General features: G+C 37.0%; 1 protein-coding gene and 1 pseudogene across 4 annotated transcripts in view; one reads left to right on the top strand and one right to left on the bottom strand.

The window, feature by feature from the left end:
• EPS15 (epidermal growth factor receptor pathway substrate 15) overlaps positions 1 to 9,067 on the bottom strand; it is a 131,612-nt gene that overhangs the window by 100,324 nt on the left and 22,221 nt on the right. For all 3 annotated transcript variants that reach the window (XM_017875436.1, XM_017875435.1, XM_017875434.1), the window contains 2 exons: positions 7,336 to 7,461; positions 4,766 to 4,825 (listed from right to left, as the gene is read on the bottom strand). In XM_017875436.1, the coding sequence (XP_017730925.1) occupies positions 4,766 to 4,792 (27 nt within the window). In that variant the 5' untranslated portion in view covers positions 4,793 to 4,825; positions 7,336 to 7,461. The remainder of the gene's footprint in view (positions 1 to 4,765; positions 4,826 to 7,335; positions 7,462 to 9,067) is intronic.
• Positions 8,595 to 9,060, top strand: LOC108531804 (small ubiquitin-related modifier 1 pseudogene; annotated as a pseudogene). The gene has a single exon (XR_001886285.1). The product of XR_001886285.1 is annotated as a small ubiquitin-related modifier 1 pseudogene (transcript).

The following is a 9,067-nucleotide window of genomic DNA, read 5'->3' as shown; positions in this document are numbered from 1 at the left end:
TTTTTCTCAAAAGAAGACATTCATACAGCCAACAGACACATGAAAAAATGCTCATCATCACTCGCCATCAGAGAAATGCAAATCAAAACCACAATGAGATACCATCTCACACCAGTTAGAATGGCGATCATTAAAAAGTCAGGAAACAACAGGTGATGGAGAGGATGTGGAGAAATAGGAACACTTTTACAATGTTGGTGGGAGTGTAAACTAGTTCAACCATTGAGGAAGACAGTGTGGCGATTCCTCAAGGATCTAGAACTAGAAATACCATTTGACCCAGCCATCCCATTACTTGGTATATACCCAAAGGATTATATATCATGCTGCTATAAAGACACATGCACACATATGTTTATTGCGGCACTATCCAAAATAGCAAAGAGTTGGAACCAACCCCAGTGTCCATCAATGACAGACTGGATTAAGAAAATGTGGCACATATACACCATGGAATACTATGCAGCCATAAAAAAAGGATGAGTTCGTGTCCTTTGTAGGGACATCGATGCAGCTGGAAACCATCATTCTCAGCAAACTATCACAAAACAGAAAACGAAACAACGCATGTTCTCACTCATATGTGGGAATTGAACAATGAGAACACTTGGACACAGGGTGGGGAACATCATACACCAGGGCCTGTTGTGGGGTGGGGGCAGGGGGAGGGATAGCATTAGGAGATATACCTAACGTAAAGGACGAGTTAATGGGTGCAGCACACCAACATGGCACATGTATACATATGCAACAAACCTGCATGCTGTGCACATGTACCCCAGAACTTAAAGTATAATAATAAATAAATAAATAAATAAAATAAAATAAAAAGATAAACCAAAAATCTCATTTACGCTATAAAATAAAAGAAACGGGTAAAGAATTTTAAAAGTAAGTCTAAACATAGACTCAAGTTCAATCAAGTTTTGGTTACTGAAATAAGTTACTCTTAAAAAAATCTATACTGAAATTCAACCCACCAAGTTAGAGTCTCTCTTTAACTTCATTTTTATTTCTTCCCATTCAAAAAAATAAACACAAAGCAGACACGGGGTCTTTAAAACAAACAAACAAAAAGCATTTAACCCAAGGAGGAATGGGCAAGAATTTTAAAGGTAAGTCTTGAACAAAAAGATTCCTATGTTCAACTCAGTTTTGATTATTTAGTAAAATAAGACCTAAACTTGTATTATACTGCAACAAACCAAAATCCTGGCAGACTATAAAGTGCCATAGGCCAAAAGGAATGATCATATAAATAAGTACATTATATTTTATTATTTAAGAGGATACTTTAAAATGTTCAGATCTTAGCTGTCACTACTGCAAGAGTATTTTTTTAATTACTTCAATTTTCAAGGAATGATACCAGCTCTCAAAATTCAGTTTTGTAAAATATTGATGCTTATAAATAAATAAAAACAAATCAATGACTTGCAGTTGTAGTTACACTAGCTATCTTGCAGTAATTATAATTTTAAAAAAGAGTACAAATTGTGTTGCTCTATTTATTAAAGTACAGGGACAAAAAAAGATTTATCAGAAGAATTCTAACCAAAAGAATACTAGTTATTAATATTGAACAAAACTGGAAGAAAAATACCAAAACCAAAAGAACTAAATTAACTGAGCAAAATCTAGAATTTGAGTCACAAAAAAATGTTCTAAGGTCTTCCGGAATTAGAACATGAGGCAAGGCCAGGCGCAGTGGCTCCCGCCTGTAATCGCAGCACTTTGGGAGGTCGAGGCGGGCAGATCACGAGGTCAGGAGATCAAGACCATCCTGGCAAACACGGTGAAACCCCGTCTCTACTAAAATACAAAAAAAAAAAAAAAAAGGAATAGCAGGGCGTGGTGGTGGGCACCTGCAGTCCCCACTACTCAGGAGGTTGAGGCAGGAGAATGGCGTGAACCCGGGAGGCGGAGCTTGCAGTGAGCCGAGATCGATCATGCACTACACTCCAGCCTCGGCGACAGACCGAGACTCCGTCTCAAAAAAAAGAAAAAAGAAAAGAAAAGAAAAGAACATGAGTTTAAAACTAGGAAAAAAATCTGAAGAATATGGATACAGGGAGAAAGCAAATGTGGCAAAATGGTTAACAAGCAAATCCAGGAGAAGATAAAGGGGTGTCTACTATTTAAAACAAAATTCAAGGTAGTAATTTATTATTCAAATGTATTTATTATTCAAAAATTATTCTTTTAATAAAGGTTTTATTTTATTTTTTTAAAAGGCCAATTGCCTGGGAAAAGGCTCCAGGCATATAAGATAAATTGTGTTTATTCATTTACCTTAGTATACACTACTATTTATCAAATGATGACACTACTATTCTCCATCTATTCTATTTTTGTCTTGGGCTAGAAGAGGTGGCTCATGCCTGTAATCCCAGCACTTTGTGAGGCCCAGGCAAGTGGATCACCTAATATCAGGAGTTTGAGACCAGTCAGGCAAACATGGCGAAACCCTGTCTCTACTAAAAATACCGGGGGTGGTGGTGCATGGCTGTAATCCCAGCTCCTGAGGAGGCTAAGGTGGAAGAATCGCTTGAACCCAGGAGGCAGAGGCTGCAGTGACCCGAAATGCCGCCACTGCATTCCAGCCTGGGTGACAGAGTGAGACTCCGTCTTAAAAAAAATAAATAAATAAATTTGTCTTTATGAGAAAAAAATTCCCTCATTACATCATACCACTGCAAAGATTTTACACCAATATTCTTACCACAAAAACAATTTATGAGAAGTTTAAGTGTACGGATTGACAATGTTTCAAAGTATATCATCACAGAAATCTCTTCAATATGGCCCCATTCCCAAAAGCATACCACAAACAACGGCTCAAACCTTGAAATGCGGCTGAGATAACTTCTGTCACCACTGCAAGGGAGTAAGTATCCTTTACCATTTCCCAACTGTTACCCAAATTAAAATTTTTAAAAAGACTAGGGACCTGTGACCATGAATTCAAGTCACTTTAAGTTTCTGTTTCTGCATTTTTTAAATGTGGTAATATGTATCCTGCCTATTTCATTTGGCTCTTGTGGAAAACGAGGAAAATTTAAGGAAGGGCCAAAAACAAAAGAAAAGGAAGGACAAAGAGAAACTAAATAATCAATACATTTGAAGCTGGGTGTGGTGACTCACGTCTGTAATCCCAGCACTTTGGGAGGCTGAGGCGGGCGGATCACCTGAGGTCAGGAGTTCAAGACCAGCCTGGCCAACATGGTGAAACTCCGTCTCTACTAAAAATACAAAAATTAGCCAGATGTGGTGGTGCACTTCTGTAATCCCAGCTACTTGGGAGGCTAAGGCAGGAGAATCGCTTGAACCTGGGAGGTGGAGGTTGCAGTGAGCCAAGATTGTGCCACTATACTCCATCCTGGGTGACGGAGCAAGACTCATCTCAAAAAATAAAAATTAAATTAAATTAAATTAATTTGATATAATGAATTTGTAAAACTCTAATATCCTCCAAACAGAAATACTGCCATATCCATGGACTATATGTAAAAATTGGTCATAAACTTGGCAACAAAGAAAGCCTTAACTAATTTTTTTAATTAGACATTTTATAGACTACATTTTTCTAGTTACAATCCAATCAAGTTGAAAGTACACATCAAAGTAACAAAAACCAACCAAACTTAACCACTTTGAAATTAGGAAACATATTCCTAACCAGATAATAAAAGAAAACTAAAAATTATCTAAAAAGCTGTATAAAGAAGAAAACTTTGTACCAATATCTATGGAATCTCACTAAACCTGTATTCATGGGTAAATATATCCTTTAAATGATTTAAATATTATAGATAATGAGAACTGAAGAAACATAATACTCATCTCCAAGAAATTTAAAATAAAAGAATAAGAAAATATAACAGGGAATTAAAAGTTAAACATCATTAACTTAAAAGTTAAAACATAATAGAAAGGATAAGTAAATTCAAAAGATGTTTCTTCTAACAGATCAAGAAACTAGACAAAATCAGATTAAGCAAAAAAAAGACAAGTGGGAGTATTCCCAAGATTTGGCATGAATAAAGAGAACAACCACGAAAGAGAATATCGCAAATTTGTAGCAACAAGTTTGAAAGTAAAAGAAATTAACAATTCCTTACCAAAATAAAAAGAAAATTTGAGAGTAAAAGGGAAATTAGAAATTTACCACTGATGAATTCACAGCAAAGTTTTATCAAACCTTTAAGGCAGAGGTGAATACAATCCTATTTGGAATTAACTATTCAATTACTAAGATGACATGTCTTCAGATAAAATGTCAAAACTTTTCTGCTTTCACAAATAAAGTGAAACTCAAGTGTTATTCATGTTTCTTTTTAATGAAATAAAAGGAAATGTGAAATTTGGGGGATACATTTGAAGCAAAATTATTCCATAATAGAAGCAGGTGCTAAGATACCTGGTCAGGTTGTGATACAAAAGATTACTTTACAGTAATTACACAAAGTATATGTTCCTGTGTACCTTAAAGCCAAATAAAATGAAGATGGCAAACCACACATTTTCTGTTATCCATTTGTTTAGAAAATAAATTCTATGTAAGAATGTTCAAACAGTCGGGCACAGTGGTTCATGTCTGTAATCCCAGCACTTTGGGAGGCTGAGATGGGCAGATCACTTGAGGTCAGGAGTTCGAGACCCTGATGGGAATATAGTTTTCCTCTAAGGATGAACTAAAAGAGGAAATTTGCACATGAGAAAATCATTAAGATAGTGAAGATGTTGAGAGCATTAGATTACTTACAACTGCAAACTCATCTCTGTCAAGCATTCCATCATGGTCAATATCACTCAACTCCCAAACCTTAAAAAGAGGAGAATTGAAAAAGATTAATGTTCTTTCAGTTCATGTGCTACTTGAGGGTAGGGAAAGAAAGTATACTAGCTAGGCATGGTGGCTTATGCCCATATGGCCTCCCAGCACTTTGGGAGGCCAAGGCAGGAGGATCACTTGAGCCCAGGAGTGTGAAACAGCCTAGGAAACATAAAGAGATCCTGTCTCTACAAAAGATAAAAATAAAAAATTAGCTGGGCATGGTGGCGTGCACCTGTAGTCCAAGCTACTCAGGAGGCTGAGGTAGGAGGATCCCTTAAGCCCAAGAGTTCAAGACTGCAGTGAACTATGATATGCCACTGCACTCCAGCCTGGGCAACAGAGCTAGACCCTGTTTCTTCACAAAAAAAAAAAAGGATACTGTTGAGAGTTAAAAGTAGAGCTAGAGATAAGCAAGTGTCTGGTTATAATTGCCTTGAAAGGAGTTAGGGCTTTATTCTAAGTGCAATGGAAACCTACTAAAAAGTTAGGTTTAAGTAATAACAACAGTGTATTTATAGTTTAGAAATTCCACACTGATCACACAGAGGAGAAATAATTAGTGGAAAACAATACTAAAAAATGGCGTTTAAATCAGTATTTATTGAGCACCTAAAATCTATATAACATTGATCCAGTAGTAGTACTAATATGGTGATATGGTGGTTGTCATCATCATAGCAGCTAGCATTCAAAGAGTATGTAGCAATCATGGTAAAAAGTAGGACTTAACATACATTATCACATTCAATCCCTACAATTCTATAAGCTGAGAATTATGTCCCTTTTAAAGATTAGAAAACTTAGACATGGCTTTCTAATGACTTGTCCAAGGTCACACAGCTAAGAAGTGGTGCAGCCAGGATTTGACCCTATGTAATCTGCTGAAGCAGGGAATTAAAGAAAGGGCAGCCGGGTGCGGTGGCTCACACTTGTAATCTCAACGTTTTGGGAGGCTGAGGCGGGTGGATCACCTGAGGTCGGGAGTTCAAGACCAGCCTGAATAACATGGAGAAACTCCACCTCTGCTACAAATATAAAAATTAGCTGGGTGTGGTGGCACATGCCTGTAATCCCAGCTACTCAGGAAGCTGAGGCAGAAGAATTGCTTGAACCCGGGAGGCGGAGGTTGTGGTGAGCCAAGATCACTCCATTGCACTCCAACCTGGGCAACAAATGCTAAACTCTGTCTCAAAAAAAATTTTTTTAAATAAAAAATAAAGAAAGGGCAAGAGATTTAAAGAGAGTAGATAAGGTTTGAAATATGCAGAGGATTATGGAGAAATCACTATGGAAACAGCACAAGAGTGACTGGCAGTACAGAGAAGCCCAGCTGAAGCTGGTAAAGATAAATTTACGGCAACACCAATCTTACTACACCTGCTCAGTAGTCTACATGCACCACAGAGAAGGCAGATAATTTACTTCATGCTTTTCCATCAGGCAGGAGAGACAGAAAATCACATGGCAAAGGGGCTAAGGATAGACATGAAGTTGTAGACCAAAAGACAGGCGAATAAAGTTTTACTTTTACAGGAGGAAAATAATTCATGGCGAGGGATATTGGGGATAGTTGCATAATAATGGCAATGTAGTTAATACCACTGAACTGTACACTTAAAACTGGTTAAGACAGTATATTTCATGATATGTATATTTATCACAGTAAAAAAATTGAAAAAAGGGGAAAAGTTAAAAAGTCAGATTTTTTTCTTTTTTTTTTTGAGACACAGTCTCGCTTGTCGCCCAGGCTGGAGTACAGTGGTGTGATCTCAGTTCACTGCAACCGCCGCCTCCCGGGTTCACGTGATTCTTCTGCCTCAGCCTCCTGAGTAGCTGGGACTATAGGCTGTGCGCCACCATGCTCAGCTAATTTTTGTATTTTTAGTAGAGACGGGGTTTCACCATATTGGCCAGGTTGGCCTCGAACTCCTGACCTCGTCATCTGCTCACCTCAGCCTCCCAAAGTGCTGGGATTACAGACGTGAGCTACCATGCCCAGCCAAGAAGTCAGATTTAAAGGTCTTAGTAAAACTGGTCAAAGAATTAGTCTTGCAAGTTTCTGGAAAAGAGCTCTATAAAGACAGGAAGTACAAGTTACAGAGTAGAATTTACGGTTTCAGAGATAAAACTATTCCTTACAACAAGACCCCATGATACAGCCACAGAGTAAATGGCAGACATAAAATACTGATAGTCTCTAGAAATTAACTCAAGCAAATAGGAGGTCAAGAGTATACAGCACAAACTAAAAAAGGACCTACTTAAGGGGCTTACATATGTAATTAATTTCAACCACTCATTTTTACAGGGAATAACCAAATACAGAAATATGCTGGCAATAATTTCATACATTAAGTCAGAAAACAAAAAATCCTGTAATGATACAACTTTAAAATAAGATTTGTACATTTTTAACAAAGAGCTATACATGCTCTTAGTATTATAGATATAAAATTAAAACACATAAAAATTAAATTTAGGAGTAAATAATATCTTACTCTTCCAAGGATATCCACAGGTAACTTAGAGTTGAGCAACACTGGTTTCACTTTATCACCAGATAAAAATCCATTCACTGGGCTTAAACTATCAAAAATTGCATCATATTTGGCCTTATCTTCATGCTACAATAAAAAACAAAATCACAAGTTAAATAATAGAGAAAAGGATTTAACTGCAGTTATAAAATCAAGTCCTTAAAGAACAGACTACATATGTTTTAAACTATCATTCAGAAAACATTTTCACTTTCATCAAAATACAATATTCATTGTAAAGATATGCAAGAAAAAAATACATATGAAACAATAATTTCAAAGTGACTTTACCCAAGAGTCTAGTGTTGCCCATTCTTTTTGTAGCTGGAACACCATCTTTATTTTCCAACTATTGGGTTAGAATCAAAATATTTCAGAGGCAGAAGGGCTTTGAAGAACATCTAGTCCAACCCTCTTACTTAAATAGACCCACAGCCAAAAAGTAACTTTTATAAGAACACACAGCTAATTAGTGACATTCCATGACTCTCTAAAGATGGTATGAGGTACAGTTCAAATAAATTAAAAAAAATTTTTTTTTTGAGATAGAGTCTCGTACTGTTACCCAGGCTGGAGCGCAGTGGCGCTGTCTCGGCTCACTGTAGCCTCCACCTCCTGGGTTCAAGCGATTCTCCTGCCTCAGGCTACCGAGAAGCTGGGATTACAGGCGCCTGCCACCATGCCCAGCTAATTTTCTTGTACTTTTAGCAGAGATGGGGTTTCACTATGTTGGCCAGGCTGGTCTTGAACTCCTGACCTCATGATCTGCCCACCTCAGTCTCCCAAAGTGCTGAGATTACAGGCGTGAGCCGCAAATAAATTTTTAAAAATAAAATAATTACTACAGGAATAAACATCAAGATTTCTCCATTTTCCCAAAGCAATATTTCTTTTCTTGTCAATAACAAGATATCTCCTAAAATTTTAAAAGTTATTTGAATAACATGAAAAACTATTGTTCATTATTTGCCCAGTCAAGGCCATATTCCCACACTTTTAAAACTTAGTGCACAGTCTACAGCATACAAAGACATACAAATAAAAATGGTTTTCAAAAAAACTGTACACATTTATCAAAGCTCATTTGATCTGCTATAGTCTAAGCATTTTCAGATTACAAGTTTTAAAAATCTAGTACGATATGATTTGGCTCTGAAAAATTATAATGCAAAATACCTATTTCTAAAAAGATTTCATAAAGAATTATTTGTTCACGGTATTGTGCTGTGGGGAAGGGAGACGGATTTGTAAACCCCGGAGCGAGGTTCTGCCTACCCAAGGCCGCTGCTGTGAGGAGACCCCCGGGTGAAGCTACCGTCATCATGTCTGACCAGGAGGCAAAACCTTCAACTGAGGACTTGGGGGATAAGAAGGAACGTGAATATATTAAACTCAAAGTCATTGGACAGGATAGCAGTGAGATTCTCTTCAAAGTGAAAATGACAACGTATCTCAAGAAACTCAAAGAATCATATTGTCAAAGACAGGGTGTTCCAATGAATTCACTCAGGTTTCTCTTTGAGGGTCAGAGAATTGCTGATAATCATACTCCAAAAGAACTGGGAATGGAGGAAGATGATGTGATTGAAGTTTATCAGGAACAAACTGGGGGTCATTCAACAGTTTAGATATTCTTTTTATTTTTTTTCTTTTCCTTCAATCCTTTTTTATTTTAAAATAGTTCTTTTGTAAC

This window comes from Rhinopithecus bieti, unplaced genomic scaffold (genome assembly GCF_001698545.2).
Source record: "Rhinopithecus bieti isolate Rb0 unplaced genomic scaffold, ASM169854v2 scaffold_10017, whole genome shotgun sequence".
In the NCBI taxonomy this organism is placed as follows: Eukaryota; Metazoa; Chordata; class Mammalia; order Primates; family Cercopithecidae; genus Rhinopithecus; species Rhinopithecus bieti.
This window is presented reverse-complemented; position numbering and strand designations above follow the sequence as displayed.